We start from the raw sequence: 23,692 nt of genomic DNA, 5'->3' as shown, positions 1-23,692 counted from the left end.
GCTGCTTGGAGAACCGCTCACTCACAGAAGGTTGGAGGTCGATGAGCTGAGGGCTCATGCGGGACAGTATTTAGGTAGGCAGCATTGCAGGTAGGTAGCTCCCAGACCTCAGAAAGGCTTGTGAACAATGCAGAGGGTCTTGAACTTGATCCTTGCAGCCACGGGGAGACAGTGAAGGGATTACAGATGGTTAGAGAGAATCATGTAGCAGAAAAGTAAAGGTGAAAGGCATCAGTGAAGGGAATCATTGATTAGCGGGGGATGGTTGGATAGAATCTAGAGCCAGAAAAGGATGGATGAACAGCATCTGTGAAGGGAGCTAATGATTAGCGAAAGATGGTTGGAGAGACTCATGGACCGGAAAAAGATAGGTGAAAAGCATCAGGGAAGGGAGTCAGTGATTATCGAGAGATGGTTGGATAGAATCATGATTCAGAAAAGGAAAGGTGAAATGTATCAGTGACGGGAGTCAATGATTAGTGAGAGATAGTTGGATAGAATCTTGGGCCGGAAAAGTATAGGTGAAAGGCATCAGTGAAGAGAGTCAATGATTAGGGAGTGATGGTTAGAATCATGTATCAGAAAAGGAAAGGTGACGGGTATCTGTGAAACGAGTCAATGATTAGCGACAGATATGGTATGATATGATATGAAATGGCATTTATAACGCACTTATACACAAGTGTATCAAGGCGCGATGAGGCAAGGGAGGGGGAACAAAGGGAGGACAGACAACGATCCTACTAGGCCAGGTGTCATTCAGATCGCACAAGTGCATGGGTTGGGGGAAGGGGAGAGTGCAGGACATGGGAATAGAATAATAACAATAACGGCCAGCAGGTGGCAAGTGCAAGGTAAGTGCAGACATCAGGTGTCAAGTGCTGGTAGGGGGACTGTAGGGATACAGAACAGTCTCTGAGTGCAGGGGTTGCCAGGGAAGCAGTGCGACTGGTGGGGAGGAGGGGGAAACTGGGCACGAGATCAGAGGGTGGCCAGGTAACCAGTGCAGTTTCGGTCAGGAGCTCAGCAGAGGAGAGGAGGAGAAAAAGCAGAAGCAAAGAGTAAGGCTTTGAGGTGCTTCCGGAACCGGAGATGGTTCTCCTCAATTTTCAGGGAGGCAGGGAGGCTGTTCCAGAGGGAGGCCCCAGCCGAAGAAAGAGATCGACCACAAACTCATTGCTTGGAGAAGCGACTGGCCCTGAGGGAGTTGGAGGCGGATGAGCGAAGAGCTAGAGAAGGAAGATATTTAGGAAGAGAGAATTAAAGGTATTGAGGCCCCAGGACCCAGAAAGCGTTGTGAACAATGCAGAGGGTCTTGAACTTGATCCTTGCAGCCACAGGGAGACAGGGAAGGGATTTCGGATGGTTAGAGAGAATCATGTAGCAGAAAAGTAAAGGTGAAAGGCATCAGTGAAGGGAATCATTGATTAGCGAGGGATGGTTGGAAAGAATCTTGGGCCAGAAAAGAATAGGTAAAAGGCATCAGTGAAGGGAGTCAGTGATTAGTGAGAGATTGTTGGAGATAATCACGGACCAGAAAAGGATAGGTGAAAGGCATCAGTGAGGAGAGTCAATGATTAGCGAGAGATGGTTACAATCATGTACCAGAAAAGGAAATATGACAGGTATCTTTGAAGGGAGTCAATGATTAGTGAGAGATGGTTGGAGAGAATCATGGACCAGGAAAGGATAGGTGAAAGGCACCAATGAAGAAGGTCAATGATTAGCAAGAGAGGGTTGGGGAGAGTCATGAACCAGAAAAGTCAAGGTGAAAGGCATCAGTGATGGGAAACAATGATTAGCGAGACATGGTTGCATAGAATCTTGGGCCAGAAAAGGATAGGTGAATGGCATCTGTGAAGGGAGAAAATGATTAGCGAGAGATGGTTGGAGAGAATCATGAACCAGAAGAGGATAGGTGAAAAGCATCAGTGAAAAGAGTCGGTGATTAGCAAGAGATGGTTGGAGAGAATCATGTATCAGAAAAGTAAAGGTGAAATGCATCACTGAAGGGAGTCAATGATTAGTGAGAGATAGTTGGATAGAATCTTGGGCCAGAAAAGTATAGGTGAAAGGCATCAGTGAAGAGAGTCAATGATTAGCGAGTGATGGTTAGAATCATTTACCAGAAAAGGAAAGGTGACAGGTATATGTGAAAGGAGTCAATGATTAGCGAGTGATGGTTAGAATCATGTATCAGAAAATGAAAGGTGACAGGTATCTGTGAAAGGAGTCAAAGATTAGCAAGAGATATGGTATGATATGATATAATATGGCATTTATAACACACCTATACACAAGTGTATCAAGGTGCGATGAGGCAAGGGAGCGGGAACAAAGGGAGGACAGACAACGATCCTACTAGGCCAGGTGTCATTCAGATCGCACAAGTGCATGGGATGGGGAAAGGGAGAGCGCAGTACATGGGAAAAGAATAATAACAATAACGGCCAGCAGGTGGCAAGTGCAAGGTAAGTGCGGACATCAGGTGTCAAGTGCTGGTAGTGGGACTGTAGGAATACAGAACAGTCTCTGAGTGCAGGGTTTGCCAGTCAGGCAGTGCGACTGGCGGGGAGGGACCTGGGCCCGAGATCAGAGGGTGGCCAGGTAACTAGTGCAATTTCAGTCAGGAGGTCAGCAGGGGAGAGGAGGAGAAAAAGCAGAAGCAAAGAGAAAGCTTTTGAGGTGATTCCGGAACCAGAGATGGTTCTCCTCAAGTTTCAGGGAGGCAGAGAGGCTGTTCCAGAGGGAGGCCCCAGCTGAAGAAAGAGATCGACCACCAACTCATTGCTTAGAGAAGCGGCTGGCCCTGAGCGAGTTGGAGGCGGATGAGCGAAGAGCTTGAGAAGGAAGATATTTAGGAGGAGAGAGTTGAAGGTATTGAGTCCCCAGGACCCAAAAAGCCTTGTGAACAATGCAGAGGGTCTTGAACTTAATTCTCACAGCCACTCGGAGCCAGTGCAGAGATTTCAGTCCTGGAGAGATACGATCCCTGGGCTTGAGGCCAAGGGCAAGTCTTGCAGTCCTGTTCTGGATGAGTTACACAGGACTGCGAGTATTGCAGGCAGATTTCGAAAGAGGCTGTTGCAATAGTCCAGCCTAGAGAGAACCAGGGCTCTGGAGACAGTGAGCTTCTGGGGGAAGGAGAGGAAAGTGTGACAGCTGCTAGTGTGACTTCTTAGAGACATTAGAGATGTGAGGAGAGAAGGAGAGTGTGGAGTCGAAGATGACCCCAACGTTTTTAGCCTTGCAGGTGGGAGCAGGAAGAGGGCCAAGAGAGGCCTGCCAGAGAGCGACAGGAAAGGTGGGAGTGGGTGTGCTGATACTTCTCTCCCTGGCTGTTTAACCAATACCTGGCATTTCTTGCCCACCGCATTTAGTGCTCTCTGCCCCAACTTTCAGTGCGATGCAGATGACACTCAGCTCATTTTCAGGCTACCTTTAGCCACCTCTTCTCCGTCCCTCATCACTGACTATCTGCCTTCTATCCAAAGTGGTGTGCCGCCAATTACCTCTGCATTAATGCCAGTAAGAATCTCAGTCTTACTGGCATTAATGCAGAGGTAATTGGCGGCACACCACTTTGGATAGAAGGCAGATAGTCAGTGATGAGGGACGGAGAAGAGGTGGCTAAAGGTAGCCTGAAAATGAGCTGAGTGTCATCTGCATCGCACTGAAAGTTGGGGCAGAGAGCACTAAATGCGGTGGGCAAGAAATGCCAGGTATTGGTTAAACAGCCAGGGAGAGAAGTTAGACCTCTGGGGGACACCACAGGTAGAGAAAAAGGTAGCAGAGCTGAAGGACCCAAGTTGGACCTGGGAGAGTCAGTCAGAGAGGAAAGAGGTCAGCCAAGCCAAGGCCTGACTGGTGATACCCAGGTTATGACTGAGACATTTGAGCAGGATGGCATGGTTGATCGTGTCAAAGGCAGAGGAGAGATCAAGCAAGATGGTTGGAGAGAATCATGGACCGGGAAAGGATAAGTTAAAGGCATCAGTGAAGGGAAACAATGATTAGCGAGAGGTGGTTGGATAGAATCTTGGGCCAGAAAAGGATAGGTGAAAGGCATCAGTGAAGGGAGTCAGTGATTAGCGAGAGATGGTTGCAGAAAATCATGTGTCAGAAAAGTAAAGGTGAAATGCATCAATGAAGGGAGTCAGTGATTAGCGAGAGGCAGTTGGATAGAATCTTGGGCCAGAAAAGGATAGGTGAAAGTCATCAGTGAAGGGAGTCAGTGATTAGTGAGAGATTGTTGGAGGGAATCATGGACCGGAAAAAGATAGGTGAAAGGCATCAATGAAGAGAATCAATGATTAGCAAGAGATGATTGGAGAGAATCATGGAGCGGAGAAGAATAGGTGAAAGTCATCAGTGAAGGGAGTCAGTGATTAGTGAGAGATTGTTGGAGAGAATCATGGACTGGGAAAGGATAGGTGAAAGGCATCAATTAAGAGTCAATGATTAGCAAGAGGGGGTTGGAGAGAATCATGAACCAGAAAAGGATAGGTGAAAGGCATCTGTGAAGGAAGTCAGTGATTAGTGATAGATGGTTGGAGAGGATCTTGGGCCAGAAAAGGATAGGTGAAATGCCTCTATGAAGGGAGCAAATGATTAGCGAGAGATGGTTGGAGAGAATCATGTACCAGAAAAGGATAGGTGAAAGCCATCAGTAAAGGAAGCCAATGATTAGCGAGAGATGGTTGTATAGAATCCTGGACCAGAAAAGGATAGGTGAAATGCCTCTATGAAGGGAGCAAATGATTAGCGAGAGATGGTTGGAGGGAATCATGTACCAGAAAAAAAAGGTGAAAGGCATCAGTGAATGGAAGCAGTGATTAGCAGGGGATGGGATGGTATGGTATGGTATGGTATTGTTTATTTATAAAGCACCTATACACAGGCAGTGTTTCAAGGTGCTCAAGGAGTGTGGGTACATGGTGAAAAACAATAGTCACTCAGAGCCATTGAAATTCTGGGATGATAATAGTCGGCACTGGCAGAGTATGTGCGAAGAACACTTTTAACATTTTGAGATACAGCAAATAGGCCTGACAGCAATTCTGCAGTTTTACCAATGCAATTAAGGGGAGAAGACAAGGGAGGACAACAGACGATCTTCAGGTAAAGTGCATACGGATCATGAAAGTGCACAGACAGTCACAGTGAGGGGAAGGTCCAAGTGCACCCGGTCGGTGGAAACCGCGATAAGTGCAGAGAGAGCTACTCTCATAGGTTAATTTCTTAAGTGCAGTGAGTGTGGTTGGGGTGTTGGGTCCTGAGGCAAGTGCGAAAAGAGGACAGACGGGGGTGCCAGGGAACTGTGAGACTCTGAGGTACACCAGGTGGCCAGTCAGCAAGCTGTAAGGAAATATGAAGGAGAGAGGGTAAGAGCAGAGAACTAGGTGAGCAGGGTATATGGAGAGAAAAGGAAGAGAAGAGGAAGGTATTGAGGAGATATGGAACTTAAGAAGATCAGGCTCAAACGAAGGGCGGCAGGGAGGCTATTCCAGAGCGAGGCGCTAAGGATAAGCATCTCCCTCCAAATCTCTGCTTGGAGAACCGGCTCACTCGCAGAAGGTTGGAGGTAGATGAGCGGAGGGCTTGTGAGGGACAGTATTTAGGTAGCCAACGTTGCAGGTAGGTAGGACCCAGGCCACAGAAAGCCTTGTGAACAATGCAGAGGGTCTTGAACTTGATCCTTGCAGCCTTGGGAGCCAGTGAAGGGATTTCAGATGGTTAGAGAGAATCATGGACCAGAAAAGTAAAGGTGAAAGGCGTCCGTGAAGGGAATAATTGATTAGCGAGAGATGGTTCGATAGAATCTTGTGCCAGAAAAGGTTGGGTGAACAGCATATCTGAAGGGAGCAAATGTTTAGCGAGAGAAGGTTGGAGAGAATCATGCACCAGAAAAAGATATTTGAGGCATCAATGAAGAGAGACAATGATTAGCAAGAGATGGTTGGAGAGAATGATGTATCAGAAAAGTGAAAGTGAAATGCATCAGTGAAAGGAGTCAGTGATTAGCGAGAGATGGTTGGAGAGAATCTTGGGCCATAAAAGGATAGGTGAAAAGCATCAGTGAAGGAAGTAAATGATTCACTAGATATGATTAGAATCATGTAATAGAAAAGGAAAGGTGACAGTAATCTCTGAAGGTAGTCAATGATTAGCAAGAGATGGTTGGAGAGAAACATGGACCAGGAAAGGATAGGTGAAAGGCATCAATAAAGAGAGTCAATGATTAGCAAGAGAGGGTTGGAGAGAATTATAGACCAGAAAAGTAAAGGTGAACGGCATAAGTGAAGGGGAAACAATGATTAGTGAGAGATGGTTAGGATCATGTACCAGAAAAGGAAAGGTGAAAGGTATCTATGAAGGAAGTCAATGATTAGCGAGAGATGGTAGGAGCGAATTATGGACTGGGGAAGGATAGGTGAAAGGCATCAGTGAAGGGAGTCAGTGATTAGTGAGAGATGGTTAGAGAGAATCATGTATCCGAAAAGTAAAAGTGAAAGGCATCAGTGAAGGGAGTCGATGATTAGCAAGAGAGTATTGGAGAGAACCATGGACCAGAAAAGCAAAGGTGAAAGGCATCTCTGAAGGGAGCAAATGATTAGCGAGAGATGGTTGGAGAGAATCATTAATTAGAAAAGGATAGGTGAAACACATCAGTGAAGGGAGTCAGTGATTAGTGAGAGATGGTTAGAGAGAATCATGTATCCGAAAAGTAAAAGTGAAAGGCATCAGTGAAGGGAGTCAATGATGAGCGAGAGATGGTTAGAATCATGTACCAGAAAAGTAAAGGTGAAAGACATCTGTGAAGGGAGTCAATGATTAGCAAGAGATTGTTAGCTCAGAGTCCGGATCCTGCTCCTTGGCTAGCTCAGAGTCCGGATCCTGTGCCTTTGCTAGCTCAGAGTCCGGATCCTGCTCCTTGGCTAGCTCAGAGTCCAGATCCTGCGCCTTTGCTAGCTCAGAGTCCGGATCCTGCTCCTTGGCTAGCTCAGGGTCCAGATCCTGCTCCTTTGCTAGCTCGGAGTCCGGATCCTGCTCCTTGGCTAGCTCAGGGTCCAGATCCTGCTCCTTGGCTAGCTCAGGGTCCAGATCCTGCTCCTTTGCCAGCTCAGAGTCAGGATCCTGCTCCTTTGCCAGCTCAGAGTCAGGATCCTGCTCCTTGGCTAGCTCAGGGTCCGGATCCTGCTCCTTGGCTAGCTCAGGGTCCGGATCCTGCTCCTTGGCTAGCTCAGAGTCAGGATTCTGCTCCTTTGCCAGCTCTGTTGGCTCCTTTCTGTGTGCAGCAGCCCTTACAGAAACAGGGAAGGGGTGCATGTGTATAACACAAGACCCTCACGATCCAAATCCACTGCACACTTTCATGGTATCCATGCAACATGCGTCTGAATACTGTAAACCCAAATGGGAGGTGATAGCACAATCAGTGATGATCCTAAAACCTGGTGTGGTTGGGGCTCCCGGGCACCAGAATTGGAGAGCTCTCCCATAGCAGCTGATGGTCACGTAGTAGGTTCCTGAGCTCCTTCCCAGCATGATGTCAATGCAGCGCTAGGAGGGAGGAGCCCCCTTTGGAGGGGAAGGTGAGTGGTACTAAGAGCTGAGAACGTCACCAGGAGGATGCTTGCAAGCCGGGGCGTTGCTAGGTCTAGAAAAGATCCGGGGCTACGCTAATGTCGGGACCAACGAGACTCAGGGCTAGCTAGCCTTTTGGTTGTAGCACCTGAGCTTCTATCTGGGGCTACAACCAAAAGACACGGGCTATAGCCCCCTCTGCCCCCCGCCCCCTTAAGCAACGCCTCTGCTTGCAAGCCATCGTGGCTACAAGGGTAATTGGCAACGAAGGTTGGCAGAAACCTACCCTCCATAGAGTTGAAAGGCGCACACTCTGCTGTAAAAGTGGGTTTACATTATCGCCAGTAATTGTACATATTGCCTATTCACAGAGACTTAGAAACCAAAAATACCAACCATTTAGTCCATATCATTTGCAAAAATAATTAAAATAAATAAATAAAAAAGATTCTAGCCGATTGCTACTTAGAGGAAAGTAAATGATGGGAGACACTGATATTGTTGTGCTAGTCAGTTCCTAAACACATCTGTGTGGTCATTACCTTCTTTGAACTTTTACTGATGGACCGTTAATGATTTCCTATGGAATTTACAAGGTGAGCATCCTGGCTGTCAGGTACTTATTTTGAAACCGGCACCTCCTGCCCTGTTACCTCCTGCCCTGTTTCTTGCAATGCTTGCCCTCCTGCTGCTTGTAGTACTGACTCTACCCCGACCCAGCCCTAGCACAGCAGCTGCTCCAGATCCCGATCAGAATGCTTCTGTCTGGACATGAATATAGACATGGATTACATTGCTTTCCTGCTGTGGAATGTACTGCCGCACATTGTAAAGCATGCCAATGGATCGCTGCACGAGGGACCCTTCATAAGTGTCTCATTTTACAGCTTTTAGCCAACATCTTTAGGACCATTTGGCCCAATGTTCTTACATTCCCGGAAATTCGTTTACTGGGGTAGCTCGCATAGTCCCTGCCCTCTTCTAACAGTTACAGAGAGGCCTGGGAAAAGAATGCTGGCAAGCGTTCCATTGCTGCACCCTGGGAACACATAATTACAGGGAACATTCTCCAAGGCCCTGCTGCGCTGTCCCCAGAAGCGCGGAACGGTGTCACTCAAGGATTCAGGCACTGCATTGTCTCCAGTCATAATTCTTCAATGTTCTTCAATTAACTAGACTGCAAATCTTTTTACATGCACCATTCTCTTTCAGATGTGCGCACCCTTCACATGAAATATCAAGGTTTAACATTTTATAAAATAGTCGAAAAAAATCAAATAAAAGAAAGACACACTCAAGGGGCCTAGTCTATAGAGCATCTCCCTCTTCTTGAAGGACCAAAAGGCTGAAATCCCACTTATCCTTTCAGATGTGTGAACTTTGCTCATCTTAACTTTTCCATGCTGGAGTCCTGATCATCATCACCCTCCTCTATAACTCACCCAGAATGCGCTCTGGGGAGTTAAAGGGGTGTCCTGAGCACCATACCAAAGAATAAAAGTTCCATGTGTTAAAATCGTGGCAAAAATGGCAGTGAATATAAAATATCACGTCAAAAATGCAGTGGTTTTGACGCTGCAATCCATGTAAAGGATGCTGGGGACCCCCCCTGCAACCCTCGGACCCATTATACCATTTATGGGGAGCGGGGACACCCCCGCAACCCCTGCTCTCCTTAAATGGTATAATGGGGTACACCTTTAACGGGTCAACCCAAGGCATTTTTGCTGCGATTCTTTTCCAGGCGATATTTTTGCTGCGGTTTTATCACTGCATGCCAGAATAAAGGAAGTAAAGCACATAAATAAGGTTAGCAATTCATGCAAAACCTTTATTATCCAGAACATCATATTACACACATGGCCTAGAACTAGAACATGAAACCCATGTGCCCTTAAGTACTGTTTTATGCCATTCATCTGCCATCAGTGATATAGCATGCGAGAACTCGGCTTCCATCAGTCTACCAGGTCAAATCTCTACAATTCCTCTAGGTCAAATATGGGCACAACTGCACAAGGTCAAATGGCTGCCAGTGAAGTGTACCCGAGTGTGAAATCCAGCTGTACCCCAATGTAACCGCTTGTGAGCTCTGGAAGGGCCCCCCTTGCCTCTTGGAGATCCTGCTACACATGCTGCTTCCAGGTGAGGCTTCCCCTGCAGCCCGACAGGTCTCCAATCAATGGCCTGTGTGGGATGGTGGCTGTCCCAAATCAATGTCCTGTAGATGCCATCATCTGCCTTTATGGCAGTAAGGGATCATTTGAAGTCAGCGGCAACAGCCACATTTCTTTTTTTATTTTAATTTTCATAACACGCCACAACCCCTAGGTGCCAGAGCGCACACAAAACAGAGACAGAAAGCTGGATCATAAGGAGAGCAAGGAGATGAGGTTAAGTTTATGCAAGATTGAAGAGGTGAGTCTTAACATTTTTCTTGAAGTCCGACAGGGAAACTGTCTTTCTCAGGTCGGCAGGGAGTGCATTCCACGCCAAGGGTACCTGGACATTGAATGAGGTGCCGCCAAACCCTTTCAGTTTGAATTTAGGTTGTTGGAGGCTAGCCTGATCAGCTGATCGAGGCGAGCGGCCAGGTTGGTAGACCCTGGTGCGTTCACAAAGATAAGAAGGGGCCTGAAGATTGAGGCATTTGTGACTCAGCGTTAGAGCCTTGTAAAACAATGTTTCACAGGGAGCCAATGAAGCTCCCTCCTAGCATGAGTGGTGTGAACTCGTCTGGGTAAACACTTCACGGCACGGACTGCCCCATTCTGGATCACCTGGAGTGCTGCCATGTTTGCCTTGGAAGTACCCAGAAACAAACTGTCACAGTAGTCCAGGCGAGAGTTGACCAGTGCTGAAGCAAGAAGGGACATGCTCCCAGGAGTTAAGAATGGACGGATGTGGCTTAGAAGTTTATTAATATAGCCACAAGAAGCCCGGAGAAGGGCAACATGAGGTTTCATGGTAAACTCGGCATCGAGCATAACCCCTAGGGTCTTAACACTTTTCGCCACTGGGATGATGGAGCCAGCTATGTTAAAACTGGAAAGCAGCAAGTCGTTTTTTTAGCAGAGGCCCCATGGCAACAATCAGGAGCTCGGTCTTGTCTTTGTTCAATACCAACGCATTGCTTGCCATCCAGGCCTGGATGGTGCCATAGACCATATTGATGGCTCCAGTGTCTTGTGTGTGAATACCCGAGAGCTTCAGGACAACCTGGGTGTCATCAAACGCATGTGCCTCCGCATTCTGCTCTGTGGCATTTTGAAACTTTTCTGGCCAGGGTGGTAATTAGATACAGGAATTCAGGCAGTTCCAGGTTCCTGAGCCTTTCTTGCACCCAGACCAAACAATAAGCAGCAATGCCGTCCATCATGCATGTGCTTAGGCGTTGGCATTACAATGAGTCCCTATGGATTTATCCAGCTCCAATGGACTTGTCTATGCTTGTTTTGATCAAAGTAATTTCTACCAGCATGAAAAATGAGGCTGCATCTCCCTCTCTTTACCCTTCACCCACATATTTCAGGAAAGCCCTGTGGGTATGGCTTACCTCCACAAAGTAGAAACAAGGTAGGAGCGTCATGCTGTCCTTCGGCACGCCCCCTTTGTCCTTCTCCTTGGGTGAGATCATGGCGTCCGCACAAAGTGGGTTTTAGTCCTCTGGTTACTGAATCTGTGGGAAAGATCCAAAGATTGGTTAAAAGTTATGGGTTGACCAGTTGCAAAATACTGGCATTGGGTCATCACTCTAGGACTGACGAGGAGCAAAATCCTGATAATGTTGTGCAAAGTCAGGCTATTGGGTCCTCTTGCATGGATTTAGAGGATGCAAAATACAGACATTGTATCATATCATAGAGCACAAAGACAAGCTACTGAGCCTGTTCTCATGGGCTAGATGCAAAACACAGACATTGGGCCTCATTACAACCTTGCCGGTCCGGAAACAACGGTGCCGGTAAGCTTACCGGCACCGTTGTTTCCTGACTGGAAAAAGTACAACTCTGTTGGGCGGGTGCCCTCCCGCCCGGCAGGTCTCACCTGCCGGGCGGTCTGGCAACCGCCTACAGAGTTTCACGGAAGCACTGGCACCATTATTACCGGTGCTGGTGTTTCCGTGATCCCCATTACCATAGATGGGAACAACATTTTACCGGCCCCTGACTTTCCTGCCACTGGGATTGTAATACCCCGGTGTTACCGGCAAGTCAGGTGGCGGTAACTGTTTATGGGTGTGGTGGCTACCTGCCGGTTTTACCGGCACGGTTACTGCCGGACCCGAATAAGGCCCATTGTATCATAGTCCCACGAGGCGTGTAGCACAAAGACACGCTACTGAGCCAGTTCTCATGGATATAGAGGACGCAAAATACAGACATTGGGCCTCATTACAAGTATGGCGGTAAGGCAACAACGGCGCCGTTATCACTACCAGGGCTTGCACCTGGTGAACAAAACAGATGCATAACAGCTGGTAGAATATATGCGTGTTTATTCTACACCTTTACAACTCAAACTGTTTACCCTCAAAAACCCTGGTCCCTTGTCCCGCCCCCTCTCTATCCCAACATCACTTCCCCCATGTCCTGGCCCAAGCGTGGGCCATCCCACATAACAATGCGTGAGGACGCTGATCCCACACAGTCACGACATGACAGACACCCCCTTTCAAAGAATTCTTTCAGATACGTTTTAGGGTGATTATTGAAACGCCAACAGGCGGATCTCAAGTCCCAGCCTTACTCGTGGAGTGGGACTTCGGTTATATGTACAGTGTACAATTTCCCGATAATTGGACCGGGAGGATAACTTAGGGGTAACACGTTTGTCTAGAAAGCAAGACAAAACAGAGCAACACAGGTTCAAATCCCGGTTAGGATATTAGCGGGAGCAGTGCTGCTCTAATTAAATGTTACTGTTCCTATACTTCTATTTTAAAAATAAACCATTCCGTAATGGTTTCTTTTTAAAATGAAAGTGTAGGAAGCAGTTGAAAATTGCACTTCAGTGCACTGCACTGAACTTTCCCTTAAACAGCTGGTGTGTTTGGGTCTTTGTATTGTGCGTGGGTTGGTGGTGTGGCGATGGGGTTTGTGGGGAGCGGGGCAGGCCAGCAGGGAACATAGCTCCACTACATCATTTCATGCACTTCGACCACTGGATTATTTAATTAACAATGTACAGAAAAGCCAGAATAAAGACATGCAAGGTGGACTGTCAAAGACTTGCTCAGAAGTTGGCTCATGACACTGAAAGTCAAAGCAGAGGACATTGCGCCTCAGCCGTAGTCCTGATATAGCATTGCCTTCCGGGCCACTCTGTCTCCGAGGTGCCCAATGCCAGGGAGAGCTAGGGATCTAGGCTCATGTTGTGCCAATCACTCGTAGCCATGCCAGACATTAGAAATGCCTAATTTGCCTTTAGGTTCTATTTAGAGAGAGGGATCGCCAGTGCCACGGAGTGGGGGGAGGAGGGGGGAAGTAGACAGGCAGGGCTTTAAGTGGGCCGGGACCTGCCAGGGCTGGGCCCTGGCAGGCTCCGAAATTTTGTTTTGAGGCGGGGCCCTGCCGGGGCCCACTAATCTCCCCTGGCAGCCCCGGCCACTACACGAAAAGGCATTTTTTTCTACAGCCTGAAGCTATCGCTCGTGTGCGAGAGCTTCAGGCTTCAGAAAAAAATGCCTTTAAGCCATAATGGTGGTGCCACACCTATGAGGTATCCCTTTAAGCAAGTGATGCCCGTGGGCCGGCGCCACCATTATGGAGACAACGTGGGGCTGCTGGAAGCGGAGGCCTTGTTTTCTAAATCCTGAAGCTCCCGCAGATTCGCAGGAGTTTCATTCTTTAGGAAAAAGGCGTCCGCTTCCAGTGGCATCACCCTTTCAGCCTTAATGGTGATGCTGCCCCTCCCCAGCTGGCGAGGGGCAGCGCCACCATTAAGGCTGAATAGGCGAGGCGCTATCCCCTGCCAGGTAAACCTATAGAAAATAAATGTAGACACGGGGAGAGGGTGCTGATCTCTACAAAAGGCTGCCTGGCAGGGGTGCCAGTAGCCCATTGAGCTGAGGTTCGTCAGGTGGGTGTGGCCTAACGTGCCAGCGGGACCCCCGCCGTTAGGCCATGCTCCCTTGATGAGCCCCGGCTCATTTTGTAGTGCCACTTAAGGCACTGTACACAGGTAATGCGCATCGGCCAGTGCCATGCTGCCATTGTATTAATTCATACATTATGGGCCTTATTACAAGTTTGCCGGTATCCCGCTGGTTATTCTGGAAGGATACCGGGAAAAACAGGACCTACCATTTCTACTGCCTGGTATCCCAGAATTACCAGGATATTACAGGTGGCAGAAAGGGTGGCAAATTTCCATTCTATGGAGTCCCATAGGACTGTATGGAGGGGATTACCGGCACCCCTATTTCCGGCATTTATTTGCCAGTAGGGGCCTTATTTACCACCAGCTCTTGGCTGGAAGTAAATCAGTGCCCACACTGGAACATTTGGGTTTTGCAAGTCCAGTAAAATTGCTGGTGCCGGAATTATCAGAAATTATACTGGCCCTGTTACCGGACCGGCAGAACTGTAATGAGGCCCCTCTTTGAGCAGCAAAGACCATTCCTTTCACCTGAATGCAGGGCTCCCAGAATGTCGAGGAGTTAGTGAGCAGTAGGCATAAGGTGCCCATGGTTCGATGCCATGTTGGTGGGTTATTAGTCCATAACTTCATAATGCATTGCCTTGCGGGTGGTTGCGGGGCAGTGGTGCATTCCTTCGAGCTGAGCGGAGGGCTGCTACTGTGCTGTGTGGGGCAGTGGGCATATGGTGCCCCTCGAGAGGATGGCATGCCATTAAACTCTATCACATTTTATTGTGATTTGGGAGTATGCTGGCACCTGGGAAAAGTGGCCCTCGCCACCAAGAAGCTACAAGATCATGAAACAGGTTGCACCCAGTGCTTGATGCCATGCTGACACTTTAAAATCCTACTTTCAATACATTAGCTTTCAGGGCCAAGGGGTGCACCCCTTTCTCATTAAAGGAGGCGGTCCAGGTGGTGCCCATTGCTCGATGCCATGCTGTTGCATACATTAGTTTATATTCTTTTACAAGTCGGATATCTATTTCACTTGAGAATGGACGACTGTGGGCCCTGGAGTATATGGCAGGTAGGGTGATTAGTACACTGCAAGTGCCACGTTATATTACCCCTGGGAGACTGTGCCATCCTATCAGCTGGCAGGGGTCGCATCATCACTTGGAGGTGAGAGCTGGTGTAGCACGACACTCTTGCCATTCCCTCCATCACCTTTCTACTCAATCCAGTGCCAATGCCCCGCTGCTCTGAGGGAACCATCTATGCCAATAGCATGCCATGCCACCAGAAAAAGGGCAATACAGTTTCAGGGTCGGACTGGGCCATAAAATAGTCTTGGGCACCAATGAAAAGGTGGCCCACAGCTGCAAATGGCTATTCATTCCTTGTGTGACAGACAGTTTGAATATTAACCAATGGGGAGTTTTTTTAAATAAAGTGTGATGCAAATTGTGCATTTTAAAGAATATTTATTCACCAACACTGGTCAGAACTACTAGCCGCAGAATGAAGGAACTCATCACACTGGGCCAAATTGGCCAAAAAAGTGGCCCACTTTGACCAAAAAACACACCAACATTTTGTGTTTTTGGTTCGGCCATTGACCTATCGCCCTATAGGCCAGTCCGAGCCTGTATGCCAGTGTCGACTGGCAGGCAGCATTTTTCCTCTGCAGCAGCCTCACCTCTGGAGGCATGGTGGTGGAATTCTGCACTACAACAGCAGCTCGCCTCCCCCGCCCCCACCCCAAAAGCGTAGCCTCGTATGAATGCATTTTTCTCATTGCCAACATTTCCCAAATCTTTCGGCACAGCAAACGCCAGCTTGGCGCAGACAGTCTGGCATTTCTCATGCAGCGCCCTCACCCCAGGGGTGTCTGTCGATGTACCGGCAAGCAGCCACTTACCTCGCCAAGGACCGGCCCCGCCCCTTTAGATACCGGGTGCTATCGAGACCACCCTGTCTGCCGGACACATCTGAGACCCCATGTACAAAAAAAAAAAAACAGCAGCGCTTTCCCCTGAAATTGTTACGAAAGGCAAAGGGGTGGAGAACTTAAGAGACCACCCTACCGACGACGCCCAGTGTCCTACCCCATACCTACCCCAAATAGACAAGGGTTCCCAAGGAGACCGCCTGCCCAATGTCTCCCATTGCCACGCCTATACTGGATTATGCCTTGGATGCAATGAATTCACCAGCTTAAGAGACCACCTCACTTACAGCGCCCTGTGCCACCGTCCCCCCTCCCCAAATATCAGAGGGAGACCCCACCAGGCTCCAGCGATAGACAAGTAGCGCTTAGAAGACCCGCACCCAAAGCCACTGTCGCCCCTTAGCGCAAAGGATTGGCGCCGGCTAAACCCCATTGGCTGAAAGGAGACTCACCTGCAGCCCCGCGGATGCTGCCGCAGCATCAGGACCACCCCAGGTTCCTCATCCCACGGTCTCGAGGTGCTCCCCCCGCTTGGCGCGACCTCCCCGGCTCACCAGCTCCCCATTAGACGGGCGCCTCGCCTCGCTCTGCCCCAGCCTCCGGGTGCCCTCGTCTCAGGATGCCCCCATCTCGGGAATGCCCACGGGTGCCGCGCCGTCTGCAGCGTGCACTGTGCAAGCGGCAGCACTAGCCCAGGCGCGCAGCCCTGCACAAAGCGGCAACGAGGGGGCTTGCCGAGGATTGGGGGGAGGGGGCGCCAGTGCACTGTACATATTTATCTGTCAGTGTGTGTGTGCGTGCCTTGGTGCGTGTGTTCGTGTCCCTGTTTCCATAGAGAAATCCCAAGGCAGGCAAACAGGAAGACAAAGGATGTGTGGGGAGGGGTTGCGGAGGGGAGCGCGGGTAGGGTGGGGGGGGGGGAGGGTTGTTGGAGAAAGGGGTAGAGGGAGAAAATTGAAATACGGATGGGGGTGCAGAAGTGAGATCTGTGGAGCCCCCATACTCCTATTGTTCTCTTCCTGTTCCCCACCACGTAGCCCTTTTTCTCTGACTGACACCCCCTCCCCACCACCACGGCTTCCTGACACTACCAGTGCCAACTCACCCAAAGGGGGGAGGGGGCGAGGGCAGCCATACACGATGCACTATTTTCTTTCTACCCTGGTATTGATTTATTGATTTAATTCACATGGCGGCTGCTGGGAGAGGGGCCCGCTGGAACCCCCACCAGGAGGTAATTGAAAGAGAGGACATATGTAAGTTTCGCAGAACATTTCCAGACACCAGTGTGCACACAGACAAACGGGCATGCATGTATTGAAAGCACCATACACGGGCGTGCGCGCGCGCACACACAGACATGTAAACATACTACCAACACACACAAACACATATATGCATCTGCCTACCATTGGATACAAATTAACTCACCCATGCTTGCACATGCATATATTACGACACACAGTCTCCGCATCAAAAGCATATATTTATATCCACAGCATATTTACGTACCTGCAGACATTCATATACACACAGATACATGTATGTGATGTGCACATATAACCAGCACACCAACACACTCTCTCACACACACACGCACGCACGCACGCACGCACGCACGGCAAGAAACAGTGCATTACAATGTCATACCACGTCATCAACAGATACTAACAATTAGAAACATCCAGTCTGCAGCATTTGCTGGGCGTGCCATTGGGGTGTGCTTCATGAGTTGCTATCTCAGTGAATAGTGAGGGCATGTATACATAATATCAAATCACATATATGGACACCTACCCGTGCAAATGAACACACCAGGTGGACATGTATGCTTTACTATAAATGCGCACACACGCCACACAACCACATACATATACAAACACACATTCACATGAACACACACACACAATTTTGGACAGCACACTTGTGGAGATTTTTTTCGAAGCATTTATGCATTAAGTCCACAGACACACTTATGAAAATGTATAAATAATACAAGTGCAAACATGTGGACACATGCCTTCATATGAACACCCAGAGTTGTGGACATGTACATATTTACATCAATACACACATATGCTCGTTCATCAATTCATATCGACGTACATATATGGACATTAATATACAGTACCAATGCACGTTTGGACATGCAGACATTCATTTCAACACACGCATAGACATACACTCATAGACTGGCATACGTTTATTTATTTATTTATTTATTTGCATTTGTAAAGCGCACAACTGCCCTCAGACATCGTGGCGCTGTTAAGAAGGCTTGCTTAGTTACATAAGTGCATATGGGAAGACTTAGTTACAGAAGTGCTAGCAAAGGTATACAGTTTGCCTGACCCCCTTTGGGAGGGCGGCTACAACACACTATGCAGAAGGTCAAAAATATGTGGTACAGACATGATGCGCAACCCCATCTTGAAGGGGGGCATCAGTATACAATGCAGAAAGTCAAAATATGTGGCACAGACATGTGAATACACTCATATCTGGCATGCACATGTAATACCAATGCACGAACACACACACCCATGCACGCGCGCACACGCACACACACACACACACACACACACACACACGCGCGCGCACACACACACACACACACACACACACATTCAGACATTGATATGAACACCTATATGGGTTTTCATGAATTATACTGCGCACTGTGGTCCGGATGTCCTTGGCGGTGGCTCAATACACCACAATTCACGCTACCCTCAGTGTCGTAATACCACTAATGTGGTGAGTGGTGCAGTGGAGAAGGTGAGTAACATAACATAACATGATATGCGACAACTACAAAAATGCATTCTTATCTATCATTTCAACACACACACCCATCTACGCACCAATTCATACATCAATGGCAACACACAAATATAGGCGAAGGGACTGACAAGGGCAGTCTGCAGTACTTGCACGCTGTGCTGGTGCATGAGTGACTTTTCCTGTTCCATTGTTGGAGGCATGTGCTCGGAGGCGTGACCTGAGCCCTCCACCCTTTTTATTCTCAGTCTTCCGCGAAGCGAACCGTGAAGGGACTGACAAGGGCAGTCTGCAGTACTTGCACGCTATGCTGGTGCATGAGTGACTTTTCCTGTTCCATTGTTGGAGGCGTGTGCTCAGAGGCGTGACCCGAGCCCTCCACCCTTTTTCTTCTCAGTCCTCCGCGAAGCGGACCGCGAAGGGACTGACAAGGGCAGTCTGCAGTCCGCGGGCCCGCGTGACTGCGCGACACTTTCAACAACTGTGAATAACTTTTAACAACAGAACTCCCGCTTTCCAAACCAATTCGATTTCGGTAAACTAAAGCGCAGCCGGCGGGCTGGCGTATGGCAGCCCAGGACGAGTCCGTAAAGCGGAAACTTGGTTTGGAGGAGCAAGATAAGCGTTCGCTAAGAAGCACCAAATCCCGCCTGCAGAGCCGAAACAAGGATTGCGCAGTCTCGCCGGAAACCGTGGAGCAGCTGGCAACCCAGAGACTCCAGCGCATTTCCTGCATCAAGCTCGCGGGGAAATTGACACAGGCAAACATAATTCGACTAACTGAGCTCAACAAAGTAAGTGACTTAATGTTTCCCCCGATAGAATCTCTGGGCCTGGATTGTATGCCGTCCCACACGGCTGTTAACACGGGGCACGACCTAACTATCTCTCAGGATGTTTTCCCAGTGGTCATTTGTCCTGTTACTCCCTATACTCCCCCCTCAAACAACCCTAAGGTCTGAGGTCTGGAAACTGGGCTGGGTCGCTCCCCACCCCTGGAGCTGATCCCACACCCCAGTCAGGGAGCGCAAGAGGTCGTGTCTGAGCAGTCAACGATCCCCTCTCGGGTTTTGGAGGGGGTGGGGAGCCCGAAGCCGCTCAGCAATTTGGGATCTTCTTTGGATCGAGCTACGAGTCTCGGGGACAGGAAAGTACCTCGGACAGACCCCATTCCGCTCTTAACCCCTGTGGGAGCAGGTAGTGATTATGATACATAATACAGAGGGAGTGGAGGATTTAAGGACACCGCCTGGATTAGACGTCCCCCAATCTCTCCCCAGTTGTCGGAACATGCTGGTGAAGAGGGAGGGGAGGAACACAGGGTGTTGGAGAGTGCGGGGCTCGCTTTGGAAGAAGGTGGTGGCCAGGCTATTGCCACTCCCTCTCGGCCGACAAGTCCAGGGCGAAGCTCCGGTTCCGTGAAATCCCTACAATCTTCACCAAGCGTTCCCCCCACTGCCTCACATGACTCTGTCGTTTTGCCAGCAAACGGTAACCAGATCCTTGGCAGCTTGCCAAAAACCTCGGGAGGCAGTCAAAAGATGTCTTCTCGTAGGACGGTGAGGGCCAAAGCCCCGTACAAAAGAGGGCAGGTGGGCTGTAAAAAACAAGCAATCCCCCACAGTGTGAAATCTATGTCAACACTGAAAGAGTTTTTTGGAAAAAAAATACGAACGGAAGGGGAATGTTGTCAGGACGTATCAGACGCAGAGCTATTGGCCATAGTCGAAGACACAGCCACGCACCTCTCAATCTTGAACTTTCCTCTTAAGATGCCACTTTTGTCAGAAAAAACTGCTAATAAGTCATCGCAGTTGACCTCCCAGGGGAGTCGGAGCCTTAAAATATCAAGGTCGGGATCCAAGGCTCTGACGGGGAGGAGTGCTACAGAGCCTACCCATGGTGGTGGAACCAGTGGTCCGCAGAGCAGGAGGCTTATTGCACCCCAGCTGAATGCTGAGATAGTTCATCCGGGGAAGGGGGTCCAGGGGAGCGCCACCCAGATACCAGGTCCCTCACCCTGTATGGATATGCAAGCAGGGGGAATGGGGCCGCCTGGGGTCCCAGGGGAGGTGATATCCATGTCCCCGGCTTTGGAGATCGGCTCCCTTGTGCCACCAAAAGTGGCCGTCCTCATCCCTCCCCAACCTCTAGCTGCCAGCCTGGAACTGTGTATGGGGGGGGAGGGTCCTCCTTATGACATAAATTCGGGGCATTCCCAAAATCGGGGCTCTCCGTTGCCCCTTAGATGTGTAAGTGAAATTCCATCTAGTCCAGCGATTGAAACCCCCTCGAAAAAAGTGTACCCTATGACCATTCTATCCACAGTCACTATCGTGCTGGCCCCGTTTGGGAAATTATATGAAGCAATTAATGATACTCTAAAAGATCAAACCACTCTGATCGCACATATGCACACCAAATTGAATTATTTAGAGGGGTTCATCACTGCTTTTCAACAGTATAGGGGCGCCGATTCGGGGGGCACGAGCGCTGGCAGCAGTGCACTATCAGTGGTCCGAACAGCTACCCCCCAGCCGGGCTCGGTAACTGGGACGGTATGTGCCCAGGGGACACAAACGATCGAATGGCTTCGTCTGAGGGAAGCCTCTGCGCTGGACCAAGGTTCTGAGCTTTTCCGGGAGGTGGAGTTTGTCGACCGGCCCCCTCCTCCGGTGAAGGGTGCAGTACAGATGGAACGATGCACAAAAGGGGACCAATCCCAGAATGGCCCGACTAGCAAACCAGCAAAGAAAAATTGATCGGTGGCCTTTGCCCTCCCAGAAAACGCAGCTATTCTACCAGCTGCGAAAGTAATAGACTTTTCCACAGTGAAAATTCCGTCTACCTTTGAAATATTTCAACACAAAGGACAAAGTGAACCGGTTCGTAAATGTAAGAAGGTCTTGAAACATAATCCCTCTCAACAGCTCGCGCAAAAAGATAAGCCCGAGATCAGAGGGTCAAGTAATCGAGAAAAAGATACTCCTCCAATGCAAAACCATCAAGTGTTTAAATTAAAACCCTCGGACAAGCCGCGGCAGGCCCCACTGAGTCCAGAGAGGTCGCGAGAGGTCTCATGCAGCTCAATTGACTTAATGAACATGAGTATATACATGGTCGAGGAATCAATCAGAAATTCCGCTCGCTCTCCACCAAAAGAGAAAAAAAACAGAAAGTCGTGATAATAGAGAAGTGGAAGAACCGAAATAAAAGGCCCTGCTCCTTGACTCTCCCTCGACTTCGCCGTGGGCTTTGGGAAAAGCGATTCCGCCTCAAAGAAGAGTAAGCAGGATGTTGGGCCAGGTGCCGGGTAAGGGGCAACAGGGGAGAAATCAAGGGGAAGGTCACCCCCGAGATCCACAGCGAAGATCCAGCCCTCCCGGGGCGAAAAACCCTTGGGTTCAGCAAGATAGAAAAAAGGACAGGAGTCCGTCTGTGGATAAATCTAAATCCCGCTATAGATCAAGGGCCCACGCTCCGAGGGGATCTACAGGTCGGCTGGCCAGCAGAGACACTCGACCAAATCGCTCCCCTCTGCCCAGGCAAAGGAAAATGACGTCAAGAACATTTAAATTGCAAAGGATACATGAAATACAGGATAGCTGGACACTGAACCGTAGGGCCTTATTCAAACTGTTCCAGGAGAGTCAGCTGTCCCAAATTGACGTTACAAAAGATATAAACATCTTGGAACCTAATCCTAATGGAAGAAAATATAGTTTGTTTCTACATATAGGGTCAAATCATATCCAAGAGCAAATCTGGAAAGCAAGAGGCAAACTGCATAACCTTGGTTTTGACCTGATAAATGCAGTTGAGAGCAAAACGTCGACCTCGTCTCCTCAGGAACGGGCTCATCGTCGTCCCTCAACATCCCGGTCTAGACACCAGGAATCTGATCAAGGCTCTTCGCTTCACAGGAACACTTCCGGGGAAAAGGCTCACAGTGAAAACGTTGAAAACTGGACTTTTCGAAAAACTAACATCTCCAGTACTCGACGTGATGCGAATAGGAGATCGAGCCCGAAGAGGGGTCACTCTCCGGTATCGCACTCTATACTCAACTCCACTCGTAGAATTTTTGAACGTGTGGAAAAAACGGATGATGCAACGAAGCAGGGCAGAAGTCCACCAATAAAAATTGTTCCCTGCGAGGAGGGAACTAGATACAGCAGGATCTTCCCGAAACCTCAAGTGAGAAGGCAGTAGCCACCAGAGGGACTTTCCCGCGACTCCACCCGGAAGGAATTGGTTCCCCTGGAAGCCCTGGAGGTGATTTTGAAATTGGGCTCGTGGAACACCAGAGGATTCGCCCACTTAACTACTATATCAGATGTTAATTTCGGGAGATTCGATGCCTTATGTTTGCAAGAAACATGGATAACCGAGTCACCCACGCTGGACGGTTTCCAAATGGCACACTCACCTGCCCACAAAGGTGAGAGGGATAGGCCTAGATCTGGCCTTATTACTGCCATAAGAGTGGGTTCCGGTCTATCACTGTCCAAGGTACTCTTGGCCTCAGAATTCATTTTGGCGACGCTATTGGAGTGGGAAAGGGTGGAAAGCCCCTCAGAGTCAATTCAATGTGCAGTGATCCTGCTGATCAACGCCTATTGGAACCCAAAGCGAGTGACTAACAACCATTTCCTCGCCCAAATCGAGTTCCTAATAGATGACTTTCTGTCAACCAAGTCCAGTGATGTTATCATTGCTGGAGATCTAAATGTCAACCTATCCCTGTGCTCCAACGCGCCCCAAAGCAGAAACAGCATGTGGCACAATCTACTAAATTCAAGAGAGATGCATATTCTCAAACAAAAGGACGCTGTGGTGACCGAAGTCATCCCCACTTGGGAGAGAAGACCAAGAGGCAACAATCGATTACATCCAGATTTACAGGAGCCTACTGCCGGTGTTTATATCCTTTACAGTCACCAGGACGCAGCACAGTGATCATAACTTGCTAACCTTCTCGTGGTACTCACGAAGAAGAGAGGCGGTTCATGGTGCTCAGAACCTGGTAGTAAACCAGAGCGGTATAAGGCTAAGACTGTCAGAAGCAGCTATTGCCAACCTTACCAAGAAATATAAGGAACGCAATATGGTTGACCTTTCTAGCCCGGCAAGTTTGGTCGAATATTCGCCTCTCCTGACAGTGTATCAACGGAAAAAAGGAGTGGTGAAACTGGGAAATAAGGCTCCACAACATGTATATAACGAACAGCTGGTTGCCCGAAGAAAAGGGGTCAGAAAATTACAACGGGAGGCTGCTAAATCCATATC

At 49.0% G+C, this 23,692-nt stretch overlaps 1 protein-coding gene across 2 annotated transcripts in view; it reads right to left on the bottom strand.

The window, feature by feature from the left end:
* The window catches only part of PLPPR3 (phospholipid phosphatase related 3), a 63,905-nt gene extending 47,594 nt beyond the window's left edge, over positions 1 to 16,311 (bottom strand). Inside the window, exons 1-2 of one of the 2 annotated variants that reach the window (XM_069647682.1) lie at positions 16,075 to 16,311; positions 11,144 to 11,266 (exon numbers count right to left, since the gene is read on the bottom strand). In XM_069647682.1, coding sequence (XP_069503783.1) covers positions 11,144 to 11,224 — 81 coding nt within the window. In that variant the 5' untranslated portion in view covers positions 11,225 to 11,266; positions 16,075 to 16,311. Of the gene's footprint in view, positions 1 to 11,143; positions 11,267 to 15,592; positions 15,677 to 16,074 lie in introns of those variants that run through there. The other variant, XM_069647689.1, reaches the window with a different exon arrangement.
* Between the last annotated feature and the right edge of the window lie 7,381 nt (positions 16,312 to 23,692).

This window comes from Ambystoma mexicanum, chromosome 1p, assembly GCF_040938575.1.
Source record: "Ambystoma mexicanum isolate Mex_15411 chromosome 1p, UKY_AmexF1_1, whole genome shotgun sequence".
Taxonomy (NCBI): Eukaryota; Metazoa; Chordata; class Amphibia; order Caudata; family Ambystomatidae; genus Ambystoma; species Ambystoma mexicanum.
Note: the sequence above shows the minus strand (reverse complement) of the source record. Positions and strands in the feature narration are given on the sequence as shown.